Source organism: Protopterus annectens, chromosome 14.part0, assembly GCF_019279795.1.
Source record: "Protopterus annectens isolate FY-2018-M chromosome 14.part0, PAN1.0, whole genome shotgun sequence".
NCBI classification, from domain to species: Eukaryota; Metazoa; Chordata; order Ceratodontiformes; family Protopteridae; genus Protopterus; species Protopterus annectens.
Genome location: NC_056748.1, coordinates 244115535 through 244133567, shown reverse-complemented (window position 1 = coordinate 244133567; position 18033 = coordinate 244115535). Strand labels below are relative to the sequence as shown.

Sequence of the window (18033 nt, the reverse complement as noted above, 5' to 3'; positions counted from 1 at the left end):
TATGAATCACAAACAGTGGACATAAAAAGTGTACACACCCCTGTTAAAATGCCAGGCTTTTGTGATATAAAAAAATGAGACCACAGTAAATCATTTCAAAACTTTTCCCACCTTTAATGTGACATAACCTGTACAATTCAATTGAAAAACAAATCTGTTAGGGGAATAAATATAAAAAATAAAAAACGTACAATACGCTGGTTGCATAAGTGTGCACACCCTTAATCTAATACTTCATTGAAGCACCTTTTGATTTAATTACAGCATTCAGTCTACTTAACACTTTTTATATCCACTGTACCTAATAATTTTTACAGCAAATGTAGTGATACCATGTTTGCGGGATGCCCAGAGGCCAAGGCTGTGATGCTTAGGAAGTACATATATCTTATTCTGGTAAAGGGAAAGAAAATATCTGTGTAAAGAAAAATCACATCTGGTTTATAATAAGTAAAAGTTACAGCTATTAAGGGAGAAGCATATTTAAAAGTAAAAGATAACTGTACATACTTTTACTTAACACTGACCTTTCTCAAGTAGGAAGATGGTAAAGGGGGTAAGAAAAGTATCAGGTGGGAAGATGGTAATGGGGTAAGAAAGTAGTAGGGTTCCAGGTGTGTTTGTGAAACTAACGCTCAACAATTTTCCATGGACTCACTAATGTAAGAAAACTATATTTTCAATGGAATATCATATTATGACTGCAGTATACTTGTAATGTATCCTGTCCATAAGAAGTAAAGATAATCGGAGTTGGTATATACAAGTAGCATGTTTGGAGGAACTGCTCCCCCCCACCAAAAAAAAAAAAGAAAAAAAAACTTTTTAGGGATATTTCTAAGTTTGTGTGCTGTTCATAGTTGAGTGTTTATATGTTATGACTGCACTTATGAGGGCTGATCACAAAAGAGTCTCACTTTTACTTGGAAGCTTAAAGTCACAATACTGGATGAGATAATCAATGGCTAACCACAATTAACTGTGCCATCACACTTGCAAAAAAGTGGGAAGACTGTGTGGAGTATAGTAATGTCCTTGAGAGATCCCACATCTTCAGCACAGGCTACAAATATGATTACTTCAAGGCAGAATCCAATAGCCTAAGACTCAAACACAAAAAGAATGCAGCGAAATGCTTCTGGTCAGTGAAATGGACAAGTAAAGAAGAAACTGTGGTTACACCACAGAAGGAGCTGACTGACAGGAGTCCATAATCCCAGCTGTACATACAGAAAAAGGGGTGACATACTGTTGAAGGAAATATTTGGTAAGGTCAGAAGTGCATAAAACAGATCTCCAAGACTATTCTAAAGATGAGAGAGTTGGCAGAAAAGATTCCAAGTCATCCAGTAACAAAAAAAAAATTCAGTATTCCATACTCAATGGAATTCTAGTAGAAGGTTGGCCTGATTAAGTGACAATCTAACTAGACTGCTTTTGGTCACAGGTTAACATTTTTTGGGCCAGCTGGGTTAAAATGTACAAAAACACAGATGCAAAAATGGTTTGGCCTAGTACTGAAAATGGTGTAATGATTCAATACAAAACATCTAAGCAGTGTCAAAAAGTAGACAAGGCTGGAAACAAAGAAAAAGTACCTTTACTGCTCTTACCTATAAATAAGGAACCATTTCAAAGTGTGGCTACAGATACTATGAGACCACTGAGCACCCTGAAGCTGTAACGCAAACTTCTGGTGAAGCAGGAAATAATCTGATGCTTTACTAAGAATACTAATCAGAGAAGGTTTTACAAAGGAGGTTTCAAATCTGAGGTGTAAAATTTAAATCAGAAATTCTGACTTGTTGAAATGTATTAATCACCATCAGTAAATTAAAGGTTTGATTGAATGACTGAAATCTACTCATAACGCATGTTATTTGCAAGTCACTTTAGCAGAGAAGAAGACAAATATGTGCCATGGCTTTTGTTTGTTTACAGGAATATCCCTAACAGTCCATTAAGTTTTTACCTTTTGACTTCCGATATGAGCATATGAACAGCCCACATGATTTAATTTGTCACATACGGTACAATGAATATAATTCCCATGAAGATATTTTGGTAGAATACTTCTGAAATTTCAGAGGTTAAATTAACTGTTAATTGTAATATATTTTGTAAAGAATTCTGTTTTTGTACTTTGCGCTATGTACCATGGCTAGGTCTGAAATCCGTAGTCAATGGACTAATATATTAAACCCCTTTCAAAAATCATAAAAAATAAAAAAATATTACTTTTACTGAATATATGCCTCTCTATTTGTTAAAAATTACTGGTTGATACTATGGCTAATTTAAATAAACATTTTTTCAAATATTTTGAACTGTGTGTATTATTTTATACATGGTGTATGGTCAAAATGAGTCAGTATAACACTTTCCATTACTCCAGGGCATCCAGGCAACTTGAAAAGAGAATTACTGACGGTTTCCTCATTTGAGTGAAGGCTGCAGAGATGGCTTGGCCAAACCATGTAAACATTACTTATTCATTACTACCCAAAACTGCAAAGGTAATCATGGAGTGGCTGTTTGCCTAGTCTAGTTTCATTCCTTTTTACATGCAGAGCAGTTTTTGTTCTCTCAGCAAGTTATTATTAAGCAAGCCTAGTATTTTAATTGCCTTATAGCACAGTATTTTTAACTGTATATTTTTCCTTAAGCTTTATGGTTACATTCTAGAAATCACAAACTTGCACTTGAAAAACCACAAAACAAAAGAAAACTAATAAAAACAAACCACACTGGAGCCAGAGTAAAGTTAAGCGCTTTCATCCCGTTTATTACAGAACTTCTTCAGAACTGAAGAACAATTACAACCATTTCCTTTTGTAAAAACATCAATTGTGAAATAATTTCCTCAATTAATCTTTAATTAATATAAAATAAAAAAAAATGTAAATATATATACATACGTCTACCTAACCATATAAAAGTAAATGTATGTTTATAAAAATATTTATATTTACATTACAAAACTAAGAATTAGTTATTAACATAATTTAAATGACTTTTCACAGAAATCCCCAGACTCTGGAATAGATTGCCCATACATGTCAAGCAGAGTGCCTCTTTGGTCCTCTTCAAAAGGAACCTTGACAATTGGATGGGAGAAAGAAAATTCACCCCGGGGATCACGTCAGTCACCCTGCTAGACAGGGGTCCAGGGAAGTATATAGTGTGGGAAGAAATAGCCAGGGAATTGTTATGGCTAGGCTTGTATAGGCCCTAGGGCTGATAGCCTAGTACCAACCTATGAACCTTATAATTCATACCTGGGCTTATGTCCGCCCTTAAAAAAATCTGCCATTTTAACTCAATATTAAAAAAAAATGAATAAGAGACATCAATGCTTATCAAGAGAAGCAAGCGTATTTAGTAAATAAAAAGAAAATTAATAGTAATACTAATTTTGTGAACAGGAGGAATTCACATTATAAGATGAATTCCTTATATAGGCTTCATTCCTTTTCTGATGGGAACAAGAACTTAAGTCAGTAATAACAATCAGAACACTAACAGTAGATTGTTTGTGACTAGTGTTTCCAGTGTTAATAGTGAAGAAAGTTCTCCTTTTACCAACCAGATAAGTGGGAACAGCAGTCTCCCTCCCAATCAGGAGGCATTCACAGTGGTGGGAAAGAAAAAAAGGGAAAACCAACCGAGCTAGCCTGTTTATATGAGATTTTTAATTTAAGTAATAGAACGTTTACTGACGATGAAATAGAAGTTCTCAAAAAAGGTTTTTCATTTTTACCAGCAGATAGGGCCAAATTATAGACACCGTGTTGGACTTTAAGTTATATGTTAGAAAATTAAATTTGAAATATCTTTATCATGACATGCCTACTAATAATATTAGTCAATGGAAAAAGAAAAGTAATGTTAATCCACCACTAGTTAATACGATGAACACCTTCTCCATGATTTGTGAGAATGATATTTATAATTTACATAATATTGATAGGTACAATAAAAGGAACTTTGAAAGAAACTTAATGGAAGAACAGATGGTGGCTTTGAGACAATTAATTTCTTATAGTGAGATCAGATACATGAAAGCAGATAAAGGGCAGAGCCTGGTCATTATGAATGTTGCTAAGTACAATGAAATCATAGGTAATATGTTGGCTGACACAGACAAATACAAAAAGGTTTCTAGAGATGTAGTTAGAAAGAAGTTTCAAGAAGTAGATCTAATTTTATTAGATTTATTACACCAACAGTACATCACAATTGATCTTTTTGAATTTCTTAATGTTGACCAGCCACAGCTGGGGACATTGTTCAGAATTCCCAAAATACACCAAGATGTTGAACATCCTCCATTCAGACTGATAGTGTCTGTTCCATGGAGTAAAACATCAAAAATTTCTATCTATCTATATGAAATATTTAATCCTATAGTACAGAACAGTAAATGTTTTTTTGAAGGACTCATGGATGTTTTTAGATGAGCTAAGGCTATATGAATTTCATGGGGACGAGACCATGTTGTGTACACTCAATATATGTTCTTTATACACTGCGATAAAACAAACATGGGGCATCGAATTTATGAGGCTTTATCTAGACAAACACAAGAATTGTCTTAAACAAGACATTTTTGTGGTTTGCCAGCTTATGGAGCTAGTGTTAATGAACAATTTCTTTATGTTTGGAGAGGGAGTTTACCAACAAACAAGTGGAGTTGTGATGGGTGCACATGTTGCACCAGCGTTTGCCAACTTGGTTATGTGTTGGTGGGAACTCGAATTTCTCACAAAATTAGAATTATTTAACTATGTATGGTACTATAAAGGATACATTAATGATCTGTTTTTTATTTGGGCAGGTAGAAGAGAACAATTTGAGATTTGAACTTAATGGGACGGTGACCTGGCTTAAATTTACCATAGGTAACATTAGAGCGGAAGTACACTTTCTTGATGTTAAAATAGGAATTGATATTAATAAAAGAGAATTTAGTAGCAACATCTATCGTAAAAAACATTCACTAATAATTATCTACACTTTGAAAGTTATCATCCAAAACATATGAAGAAAGTACAGTTTTGTACCTACCATAAATGTAGATGGCCGATAGGTATGCATCTGCAGTCATAACATATGGGTTGTCCTGCCTCAGGCAGCCCTGCGGTCGGCCGGATTCCAAAGTCTGGGTCTGGCCTCGGCTGATGTCGCACTTTCCCCGACGTCAGAGCTTCTGGGGTATAAAGGCATCAGCCGACGCCATTTTCCTCAGTGTTTCTTGCCCCAGATGCCAGGTGCCCTCTAGGAAGGCTAAATTTGGATAAATGTTGAAAATTCTAAACAGTAGCAAACAAAATATATATACATATATACATACAAACAAATACACCATAATAGATTCCCCCAGCTAGCTGAAAGAGGGGTAAGCACCCTAGGAATACCACAGAGGGGAAGGAGGGTGGGTAATCCTGACTGCAGATGCATACCTATCGGACATCTACATTTATGGTAGGTACAAAACTGTACTATGTCCTTCAAGGATGCATCTGCAGTCATAACATATGGGTAGAATACCATAGCCAAACTGGGGGAGGAGGTACTAAGATAATGATGGTGTAGTTAAGATCCCCTGTAAAACTGCAGTTGCAAAACCTGCTCGGGATCTGGAGTATAAAGGTAGATTGTAATGCCTGGCAAATGTATGCATGGAGCTCCAAGTAGCAGCTTCTAAAATGTCCTTGGTAGCCACCCCTCGTAGGAAAGCTGTAGTGGTGGCCGTGGCTCTTGTGGAGTGAGGCCTGATATTTTCAGGAGTTGTCTTTCTATGAAAAGAGTAGCAGAATCTAATGCAATTTCCTATCCATTTTGAAACTGTCTGTTTGGATATTGCTTTTCCTTGCACTCCAGTTGCATATGCTACAAAAAGTTGGTCAGTTTTTCTGCTGGTTTTAGTTCTGTCCAGATAGTAGCGTAGTTGTCTGTGTACATCCAGGGTGTGCAATAGTTTTTCCCCCCTGTTCTGTGGGTTAGGGAAGAACGTAGGCAAATGAATGGCTTGGTTCAAGGATACCCTGGATACCACCTTTGGCATGAAAGTAGGATTGGTTCTCAGAGACACTCTATCCTGGTGAAAAATAAGGAAAGGCTGCACTGCCATTAGTGCCTGTAACTCGGATACTCTTCTTGCTGAAGTGATTGCTAGAAGGAAAGCAGTTTTCCAAGATAAAAACTGTAAGTCTGCTGATGCTGCTGGTTCAAAAGGGGGTAGTGTTAATTTTTCCAGCACAAAGTTGAGATCCCATGTAGGCAGAGGAGGTTTCCTTGGAGGTTTTACATTTTTGATCCCTCTTAAAAATTGTCTGAGGAGAGGGTGAGAGAAGATAGGAGGATCCATGTTGTACTCTGCTGAAATTGCTGAAGCATGAATCTTAATGGAAGAATAGGACAGGCCATTGTGGAACAGTTCTGCTAAGTATTCTAGGATGTGTGCTAGGTTTGCCAGTGTGACATTTGTACCCTTTGATGCACTCCAAATGAGGAATCTTTTCCATTTTGCTGAGTATGTTTTTCTTGTGGAGGGTCTGCGAGCCTCCAGGATAATGTCCTTGACCCTCTGAGATAAAACAGTTTGGTTTTGTTTTAAGCAATTTTCCAGGCAGTTAGCTGCAGTGTTTTCAAGTTTGGATGCAGAATCTTGTAGTTGTTCTGCGTTAGAAGTGAAGGCCATAGGGGTAGAGGCCATGGGTTCGTCCGAGACATGCTTCTCAGTAGCGGATACCAATGCTGCCTTGGCCAGTCTGGAGCTATCAGAATCACCTTTGGCTGTTCCTCCCTGATCTTCAATAGAACTTTGTACATCAATGGGAGAGGTGGAAAAGCATACACTGTTAGGGCCTTCCAGCTGAAAGAGAGGGAGTCCACCCTCCAGGCTTGTGGGTGGTGTACTCTTGAGCAGAATTTGTTCAGTTGGCGGTTGAGTGGGGAGGCGAACAGGTCTATCTCTGGCATTCCCCATTTGTTTGTTATGATTTTGAAGATGTGTGGATGCAGCATCCATTCGTGAGCATCTGTGGTAGTTCTGCTTAACCTGTCTGCTTGTGAATTCTCTTTTCCTGGTACGAATTTGGCCTGCAGTTGGATGTTGAGATTCAGGCCTAGGTTCCACAGATCTATTGCCATCCGGCATAGAGGGTAGGAATGTGTGCCTCCCTGTTTGTTTATGTACCACATGACTGTGGTATTGTCTGTCCTTATCAGCAGATGTCCTTGCTGGAGGAAAAATTTGAATGCCTCAATTGCATGCTTCACTGCCAGCATCTCCTTTAGGTTTATGTGCAAGTTCAGCTGGTCTTGAGACCATAGGCCTTGGATACACTTGTCTTCCATGTGTGCTCCCCATCCTAGGTCTGAGGCGTCCATAGTGATGGTCTGCCTTGGTTGTGGTTTGTTGAAAGGCAACCCTCTGTTGGTCTGGCAGGCCTGAGCCCACCACAGGAATTCCTTCTTCAGGCATGGAATGATTGGTATCATGGTTTCTAGACTGTGTCTGTGTTGAGACCATACATTCCTTAGGTACCATTGTAATTTCCTCATATGCAGCCTGGCATGCGGGATCAAGATTATGCAGGATGCCATGTAACCCAGGGCCTGCATGACTTTCCTTGCAGTAAGCTGAGTTTGTCTTCTCAAAGCCATGAAGTAGACTGGGAATTGCTTTTGTTTTTCTTCTGTGAGAAAAGCCATCTGAGTTATTGTGTCCAGATCCGCACCCAAAAATGTTATCCTTTGGGATGGCACTAGTCTTGACTTCTGGATGTTGACTGTGTATCCCAAGTCCTGTAACAAGTGTATGACATAGGCCAAATCCTTTATTAGTTTTGTCTTGTTGTCCGCTTGTATTAGGCAGTCGTCCAGGTATGGGTAGATTTGAATTCCCTGAAGCCTGCAATGTGCAATTACTGATGCCAGGCATTTCGTGAATACTCTGGGCGCAGTAGATAAGCCAAAGGGCAATGCTGAGAATTGATAATGCTCTGATCCTGCAAGAAATCTGAGGTGTCTTCTGCAATCTGGTCATATAGGGACATGCAGGTATGCCTCCTTGAGATCTAGAGTCACCAGCCAAGACTCCTTGCCCAACATGGGAAGAAGTTGCTGTAGGGTCAGCATTTTGAATTTTGGCACAATGAGATAAGTGTTTAGTGCGGACAAGTCGAGAATAGGCCTCCATTGGGTTTCTTTTCTTGGTACAAGGAATAGTCTGGAGTAAAATCCTTGGCCTTGTTCCATAGGTGGTACCCTTTCTATTGCTTTCATCTGAAGTAAACTGTTGATTTGCCTTAGAGCCTCTGGCTTCTGGTTTGGTGGAAGGTTTGGCATTCCGCTCTTTTTTGGTAAAGTGTGGAAGTGAAACCTGTATCCTTTGTCTATTGTTTGCAATGTTCATTTATCTTTTGTAATGCGATGCCAATTTTTCAAGAATAAAGCCAACTTTCCGCCCAAGGGTGCTTCCACTTGTTCCCTGGTAGGCGGAATCAGAGCCAAGTCATTGTGTCTGTCCTGTGGAAGTGGTTGTAGTTGTAGCTGTGGCAGTACTCCTCTGGTTGGCAGGTTGCCACTGACGACCCCTGTAGGCACCCTTTGATTGACCTCTGCCTCTTGGGCGTCTATTCCTGCCCCTCTGTGCTCTGGAGGTGTCTGGAAAGGACCAATTCTTTGAAGGCCAGTTTCTGCTGAACCTCGGAGGTTGGACCTGCAGAAAATCCTTTACTGTTTGCACAGATTTTGCTTTTTCTTCCACTTTCTTTAGAATCTCCTGTGCAGGGGAGCCAAATAAACTTTGTTTCTCCATTGGAGCATCTAGGAGTTTAGCCTTGACATGGTCTGGCAAGGATTGCTCTTTAGCCAGGCATGCCTTGAATTACTGCTCCAGTCATAGCTGATCTAAATGAAGCCTCCAGTGCATCATAGCCACATTTTAAGAAATGATTACTGACCTGCTGAGAGTTGTGTACCAAATCCTGAAGGGACTTACGGTCTAAAGGTTCAGGAGAAGAAAGCTTTTATTCAGCTGATCTAACAAATATTCCTGGTACTGTATCATATGGAATTGACAGTTTAAAGCCCTGGCAGAAACAGTAGCAGATGTATAAACCTTTTTTCCCCATCTCTCTAATGCTCTTGACTCCCTTTCAGAGGGTAGGGGGTTTTTGGCAGTGGCAGCTGCAACACCTTTTGGGCCCTGAGAAATAGTTTCTGGGTCTGCAGCATGGGCTTTATACAAGTGAAAGTGAGAATCCGGGACCCTGTAATATCTGTCAGGTTTGGCAGGGGCCGGGGGAAGAGAATCACGGGCAGAACTGACATCATTATATGCATCATCAACTACTGTTAGCACAGGTGGTATGGCTAAAGGCCTATGCTGTGGCAAGTGTAAAAAGGTCCTAAGTCTTTTTCTAGAATCAGAGAAATCCTGACCCTGCCATTGAAAGTGTTCCCTCATTGAGTGTAAAGTCTCCCCAAAGGAAAATTCTTCTGGAGGGGAGGCAGAAGGAATAGAGTCTTCGGCATCTGAATCCTCATAAGGTGAGTATGGCCCTTCCTGATGGTCTGATAAATCAGATCCATCCGAGGAGTAATCAGAGGAGAGAGGCTCAGGGGGTTCAGTCCTAGGCCTTTTGTCAGGAGGAGGTTGAGAAGCCCTGTCTGGGTGAGGTTGGGAACCCCTAATCAGAGATATAAGGTCCTCAGCAAGGCTGAGAATCTGAGAACTTGAGGGAGGTCTCTGAGAGGTAGATTTTGCAGGTAAAACCTTTGAAATTTTAGCTGCTTTAGCCCTGGAGAAGGCCTTAATAGACATAGAAGCAGGGGGCCTAGCTGCCCCACGTGCAGGAGTAGAATTGTGCAATGGGATGGTGTCGGACAATTCTTGTGCGCTTGCTTCTTCGGTAGGAATTTCTGTAGCCGACTCAGCCGGGGCCTCTCTGGCCTCGGTTGTCGGAGGTATGATTTCGGCAGAAGTAAGAACCGAGGACTCGGTTTCAGCCGAAACCGAGACACTCGCGGTAGGCCTAACTGTGGTTTCAGCCGAAACCGCGGGCAGCGAGTGTCGGTCCTTTTCCTTGCGTTTTTTGGCAAGAAAGAGTCCCCAACAGGGTACTTAGCTTTTTTAGAAGTCTTCGGTAGCTGAAATCTCTGGATCTGACCGACCGGCACTTGCGAACAGCTTCTGCTTCGGGCACCGCGCGGCAAGAAAGACTGAGGAAAATGGCGTCGGCTGATGCCTTTATACCCCAGAAGCTCTGACGTCAGGGAAAGTGCGACATCAGCCGAGGCCAGACCCAGACTTTGGAATCCGGCCAACCGCAGGGCTGCCTGAGGCAGGACAACCCATATGTTATGACTGCAGATGCATCCTTGAAGGACATCAATGTCTTTAAAGGACAAGTAATCAGGCTTAGTAGGATGATTAGTGAACAAAACAACTTTATTAGTGAATTAAATTTTCTTAAACAGTTATTTATCGATAGAGGATATGATCAAGGAGATATTGATGAAGTTATTGATTATATCATAAAAACAGAAGGGTTAGGTTTTCTCCTATCTTAAAGGTTGGATTTCAGACTAATGACACAAATAAGTGTAATGGAGTAGGGGATGAGATGCTAAAACATGCTTTTCCTGTACCTATGAGTATTGATGGGCCTATGATTAGAAAAATAATCAAGTGAAAACTGGAAAATTATTTTAGGGAATGAAGAACTGAGTAAGGTAGTGGGAGTCCAGCCAAAATTTATAAACAAAAAAACAAAAAATTTGAAGGAATTATTGGAGAGTAGACCAAAGTTTGAAAAGGGAAAAGATAACTTTACCCATTTTGGTACATTTCCATGTACTAATTGCACTCAATGTAGGTTTATGATGGGAGTACACAGTCATCATTTTAAGCACTTGAATTACACCCTAACAGCAAAGGAACGATATAATTGCCAAAGTGAGGGGCTAGTGTATCTTGCAGTGTGCTCCAGCTGTGAGAATTTTTATATAGGTAAAAGTATAAGAAAATTGAATCATAGAGTTAGAGAGCATGTGTTAGCTATTACAAAGAAAGATTTAAGTAATGCTTTAACTAAGCACTCATTGAAGTGTGCAAACTTTAAGAAAGTCACCTTCTTTGTGGTAGAAAAGGTTGGTAGGGATAAATTCATTGGTTCTTTTAATTATTTTTTTTTTTTAGAAAATATTTAGTTAAAATGGCAGATTTTTTTAAGAGCGGACATAAGCCCAGGTATAAATGATAAGCTTTCTGTGAAAAGTCATTTAAATTGTGTTAATAACTAATTCTTAGTTTTGTAATGTAAATATAAATATGTTTATAAACACGCACACACACACACACACATATATATATATATATATATATATATATATATACACACACACACACACACACACACACACACACACATTTTTTGAGACATAGGGACAAGCAATAGTCTTTCTATATTTATATGGTTAGGTAGACATATGTATATGTGTATGTATGTATATATATATATATATATATATATATATATATTTTTTTTTTTTACACATTTTTTTATTTTATATTAAGTATTAATTGTGGAAATGATGTCACAATTGATGTTTTTACAAAAGGAAATGGTTGTAATTGTTCTTTAGTTCTGAAAAATTCTGTAATAAATGGGACGAAAGCGCTCAACTTTACTTTGGCTCCAGTGCAGTTTGTTTTTATACATTCTAGAAATGTTTACTTGCTTGCTTTTATCTGCCGTGTTTGCTCTGTTTTAGCTTATAATTAATTGCCTGAATGTCTCCGCACTTAATACAGGTTGCATGAAGCATTTTTCACTGACTGGCTCTTTAACACAGCAAGTTCTTATTAACTAGTCATTATTCCACCATCTTCTTTCAACAAGTGATTTGACAGTTGGTTATAAATTTGTTTCTGTACTGCGTCATTTAGCCCCTTCCATATGGATATGAGGAAGGGGAGTCAGACTACTAAATTTCAGTTTTTAAGGCTACAAGTTGCCATCCCCCTCATACTATAGAGGTGCTCCCTACTGGAGAGTTTACAAGGTTGTATAGATTATGTAATGATACAGAATAATTAAGACAGGAAATTTATAGAATGTATAACATGTTCTACTCAAGAGGGTATAGCCAGCAAATAATATATAAGGCTTATTATAAAACTAGTCAGATTAATACACACGAATGTGACAGAAATATAATAAGTTATGATAGTAATGAAAGAAAAAATAATTCAGAGATTTATTTCATCACATTATATAGTGTTTTTAGAGATAAAGTTATAGCCATGGTGAAATATTATTGGAATTTTTTAAAATGATCCAAGGAAACAAGAGAATGGTTACCAGGGAATTTAAAATTCTCTTATAAAGTAGGGAGAAATATTAAAAGTTTTTTTTAGTTAAAGGTAGAGTGATTAAATCAGAACTTAAATTTTATGATGCACTAAGAACAGTTGGTACTGAAATCTGTGGTAAATGCAAGGCATGTAAGTATATAGTTACAGGGTTTGACAATATAAATGGTATAAAATTTAATGGGAAAGTGAGTTTTAGATGTGATACAGAGGTCATTATATATGCACTTAAATGCCCCTGTAATAAGTTTTATATTGGTGAAATGAAAAGGCCTTTTAAAGTCAGATTGCTTGAACACATCAGAGACACTGAAAATGTTAAAATGCCTAGCTCGGTAGCAGAACATTTTTATTATGAACATCAGAGTCAGTCTCATGGGTTAGTTGGTACAATATTAGAGAAAGTTGTAGACAATTATTTGTACAAAAATATTAAAAATGTTTTATTGTATAACGAAGCAGTTTATATTTTAAAATTTGGTACTTTGGTAACACAAGGAATGCATGTAGATTTTAACTGGAGAGTTTTGCTTTAAATAATTTTGTAAGTAATTAAATAATAGGATTATTGGATAATTGATTGAATGAATGTATTATAAATATGGAGTGTGAAGTTTGTTCAGTATTCTCCTGTGAAGGCACCAGCCGAGACGTCAGAGGAATAAACACTGTTTTGCTTCTTTTTTTGGGTCACTGGTTTGTGGTTTTTATTTAAATTTCAGTTTTTGTCTTTTTTTTAAAGATTTTTAGCCTATTCAGATTGACACTTTTGTTGTTGGTATTACTTACTATTCTACAACATACAGTTTTGTTTTGCCATTATTTTACTTCTAAAAGTACTATAAAACATGCTGTTTTATATAGGAGTAGACATTTAGTTATTTTACTGCTACTACTGTCTGCCCATGTTCTATCTCCTTCTTCAGGTCCACTTTTCTTGCAGACTTTACGTTCTTAACATGAATCACCTTTGGATGTACACTTAAAACTATCCTCCTGGTTTTATGGAAAACAATACAAGTCACAGCTTAGCAAGTGACAAAGTTTGTTCTTAACCACCGCACAACCCTGATTTGTTAACTGCACTCTTGCTTTTGCTTTTGTGCTTTTAAAATTGGTTTTACTAATCTTTCCAACTTTTAATAACCTTGGTTAGGGCCAGCCCTGAAACATGAATTTAAGTAACTTCAGAATCTGATTTTTGCATCCCAGAAAGCTCTACATGACAAGAACCATCCTGTACCTGGATACCAATGCCTTCAGCCTCAGGTCTACCTTGTGCAGTTTCATAGCTATTGCTAGGCCCAGAAGATAAGTATGTGGTTTCAGTATTTTATGACTTTCAAATCACTATCCTGCTGTTGTTTGCTTTCAAGACTGATTACTGTACCTTAACAGTCACTTTCAAACTAATCTGTTTTGTTGACTGTTTGATATTTAAGTTATAGACTCCATTTGTCAGTAGTTATTTTAGTTTAACTAAACCATGCAGCAACATATCCTATGTTTCTCAAATAAAAATGTCCTGGTTCATCACTCATTTTCTCCACAGAAACTTTCAATAGATGCTGTTTGTTCTTATAGAGGATTCATATTTTAGAACTGCGACAGTATGCTAACTAAATTGCTGCCGTCTGTGCTGTACTCATGGAACCTACTCCTAAAGGACAGATATACAGGATGTGGACACCAATGGTCCCTTCAACAGGACTTTATTAAAAGACTATGTTCACTGTAACATGAATGGGGATATGTAATGGCTTTGTGCATAATACTGACCTTTCTTGTATTGCAGAGGCTGGACGGATGACAATTTCAGCCCTCATATGGTAACCATTTTACCTCCTGCATTCTCTGTAATGAAGCACCAAAGGTCTGATCAGAATGGGATGAGGCAGCAAGCTGCTACTGTTTTCCTTAGTGACTGACCAACGTAAAATTTGAAGCTAATGATTCCCCTGAGTATGTCTCAAGAAACACAGCAAACTGTGCACTCCTCCGCAACTGACATCAACCTCAAGAGTTCACAGACTTTCCTACTGACTCACTATTGGTGCTTACTTATTGGTTAATGATGGCTGACTTGTCGGCTCAATGATGAAATCATGAACTAGAGCCATTGCTTTGTTTTTTTTTTCTTTACATGCAAGGTGTGTGCCTTTTCCCGATAAGTACGAGAATGTGGCATTAATACATTTATTCAAAGGGATGCAGGCAAAAATAACGTTTTATAATTGTTTTAATTCAAAATATTTTACTTTTTTAGCATCTTAGTTGGACTTTAAATCGTATTTTATTCAAGTATGCAGTTAATGTTGCAAATGATTTTACTGAAATACAGCCACATGATGGTATTTGGTTTGCTGCTAATCCTGGTTTTATTATACTGAGGAAGAACATATAATTAAATTTGCTGCATGGCATACAAATGGAAAACATTCTAGAATTCCACAGCTTAATCAAAAAAAAAAGTAACAGAAAAGAGCAGTTTTCTTGAGTTCTGGTATTAGCACTCTCTATTATCATCTAAGGGTCTATATTATATCCTCGAACACTTAAAAAAGCGAACGTTGATTGATAGAACTTATTTTTGCGAAACTGCAAAATATCGAAGCAGCAGAAACTCGAATTTTTTCCTAGGGAAAGAATTCGGTTGTCCGTTTCTGTTGCTTCGGTATTTTCAGTGTTATGGTGGAAAGTTACTGGTCGGATTCAGGTAAGTGTGTGATTGTGTGGATGTGAGTGTTAGGGTGATTTAGGTGAGTTAGGGTTAGGGCTCGGGTTAGGTGTGTGTGCGGTTGAGTGAGGGTTAGGGTGGATTTAAGTGAGTTAGGGTTAGGGAGCGAGTGAGGTGAGTGTGCGATAGTGACGGACCTTAGGGTTAGGGTTTGGGTTAGGGTAAGTGGGTAGTTAGTGGTGTGTGCATAGTTTACTGTAGGGTTAGGTATCAGATTTTAGGTGCATGTGTGTGGATTTCTGTTTGTTTGGTGTGCTTGTGTTGTGTGTATGTGTTTTGGATCAGCGATTTTTTTCCCTGGGAAAAAAATCGCTGATCTGACAGTTCGAGATTGTAAGCTTTCGCTTAAATTAGGTATATCAATCAGCGTTTGCTTTTTTAAGCGTTCGATGATATAATATAGACCCTCATCTAATATGTGCATTTTTTTTTATTTTGGTTGTAAGACATTTTTTTTTTTTTAGATCTCAAATATAAGAATTTATGTACAGCAAATTTTACATCCCTGAGTTTTTAAAGATACTAGGAAATGGTGGATGATAATTAAAAACATATTCTTATTTGTCACAAAATGGGATGTTCTACCGGCCTTGTCTTCAACACCAATTCTCAGAAAAAAACCTGAAGTTCAAGGTAGTATTATTGTTTATTGTTTTATGCATTTATCAGCTAAGCCATATCCCAGTAACTCACACGCAGCTTAACAACAAAGACAACTTGCCTCCAATAGCAATAAGACGATCGCCTCTCTGAAGATCAGCCATTGCAGCAGGAGAATTTGGTGTCACAGCTTCAATACTAACATGGCCTGCCGCATCTGCTTCGCTTGCTTGCACTTGGCGGAATGTGAGCCCCACACTTTGTGAAGACCCTTTGACTAGCAGAGCCTGAAAAACAATAACAAAGGTTTAAAACAAAAGCAAGCATTACCTTATTGCAGTGTAACACAACTTTTTTTTACAAGTAAATACATCATGACTTGTACATTCATTAGTTCTTTCAATATACCAACAGAATCCAGGTGAGACATCATGGCAAAACTTGCTGAATACATACAATTTAAATAACTTTAGACTTATGACAAAATATTTCAAGCTCTAAAAAAGTTTTGTGAAGTTTAACAGTTTAAAAGAAAAAAAAATAAAACAGCTATCCTGCATTATCAAGATGTTCTGAATATCAATACTGCACAGAAATGCAAGGTTCTTTTTAAAGGGAGGGATCAGACTGGTCTGGAAGACATATAAAAAAGGCATTTCTACATCCCTGAGAAAATCTTCATTTTGGAACACTGTAGCATGACTTGTGAAACTGTATGCAATAGGTTCATAAGTAAGTACTAAGCTAGTTACCCTTGTGAGCCATTTTAAGCCTAGACAATTGTCCTCAAAGGTGAGAATAAAACCCTGCACTTTACATTTATGATGCAAACCCCTTAACCATTATACTAACCCACAACCTCATCAGAATAAAAAGGGGAGTAGATCTAATAATAAGTGATACATTGCTAAGCTTCAAACCTTGACCAAATCCAATTAATGTAAACATACACAACTAAACTTTGCCAGCATGTAAAAAGCTGCATAGCTGTACTAGGTAGAAACAAGCAAAAGGCATATCACAAACTCCCAGTGAAAGGTTTATGTCAATAAGCTTTACAATAAGGCCAATACCATTAAACAACAAACTCAGGTGCTTAATTAAATCTACAAGTTTACCAAAGCCAAGTTCAAGGTAAAAACAGACATCCAAGCAAAGGACAATCTTAAGGCCTTTTGCAGGTAGGTTTGTAATTTCAGGGGCACAATGCAGCAATGTGGTGAGCTGATTGTAAATGACATTACCTACACTGAAGCTGAAGATAAAGCTAACCTACTGACAGATAAATTCAGCTCAAACTTTAACCCTCTTTTCCTCCCAGCTATCTTACATGAAAAAAAAATGACTCGCCACCAGCAACAACAGAAGACTAAGTCCTGAAAGTCCTATTAAAAGCAAAAAATCCTGCAGTAATGGGTCCTGACAACATCCCAGGAGTCATCTTGAATAGCACAAAGCACAATTTGGCCACACCTGTAACAACATTGTTAAAATGTAGCCTTTGTATGAGTTTTACACCAAGTGAATGGAGAATACCAACAGTTTTTTTCTTGCATAAGAGAGGATCTCTGACAAACCCAGGAAATTACAAACCCATTAAGTCTGACCAGCCTCGTAAGCAAAGCCATGGAAAGAATCTTCATGGAATTAATCAGTAAGGACATAGGGAACCTCCAAACATTAGACCAATGTCAGTATGATTTTGCCAAAGGGAGGTCATGCTTACTCAACCTGGTGGACTTTTTTGAAAAGGTCACCAAAGCAAGGATGAAGGTAAAATGGTAAACACTGCCTACCCTGACCTGGGCAAGACTTCTGACACAATTCCCTACTCAGGCATAGTAAAAAAAGCTTAATAAACTAGGCATAAACTCCTTCATCACCCACTGCACTGCCAACTGATTCACAGACAGGATGCAGGAGATCAAAAATAGGGAAAGCTACCTCCAAAAAAAGATCATTCACTGGTGAAGTCCCTTGGATTTGGTGTTGGGATCTCTTCTGTTTGGCATATACTTTTCAGAAGTAAAAGTCAATATCAAAGGGCTCTGGTTAACTAAGTCTGTAGATGACTGCAAGCTAGGAGCACTGACTGAACCCCCCCAAAAACTCAACTCATCCTACAGGAAGGCTTGTCCTAAACAAATAACTGGTGCCAGACTCCGGGACTAAAGCTCAATGCCAAAAAATGCATTACTGTCTCCTTATTAACCCCCCCCCCTCCCAGGGAACTACCACTTAGACAACATGCCCCTAACAGCTGACCTAGAAGTTTGGGATTTGGTAATATATGTGGTCAGTGACCTAA

The 18033-nt window shown here is 38.2% G+C and overlaps 1 protein-coding gene across 1 annotated transcript in view; it reads right to left on the bottom strand.

Moving 5' to 3' along the window:
* The window catches only part of LOC122788646 (PDZ domain-containing protein 8-like), a 753792-nt gene that overhangs the window by 48473 nt on the left and 687286 nt on the right, over positions 1–18033 (bottom strand). The window contains exon 3 of the mRNA XM_044055544.1: positions 15847–16012. Within this exon, the coding sequence (XP_043911479.1) occupies positions 15847–16012 (166 nt within the window). The remainder of the gene's footprint in view (positions 1–15846; positions 16013–18033) is intronic.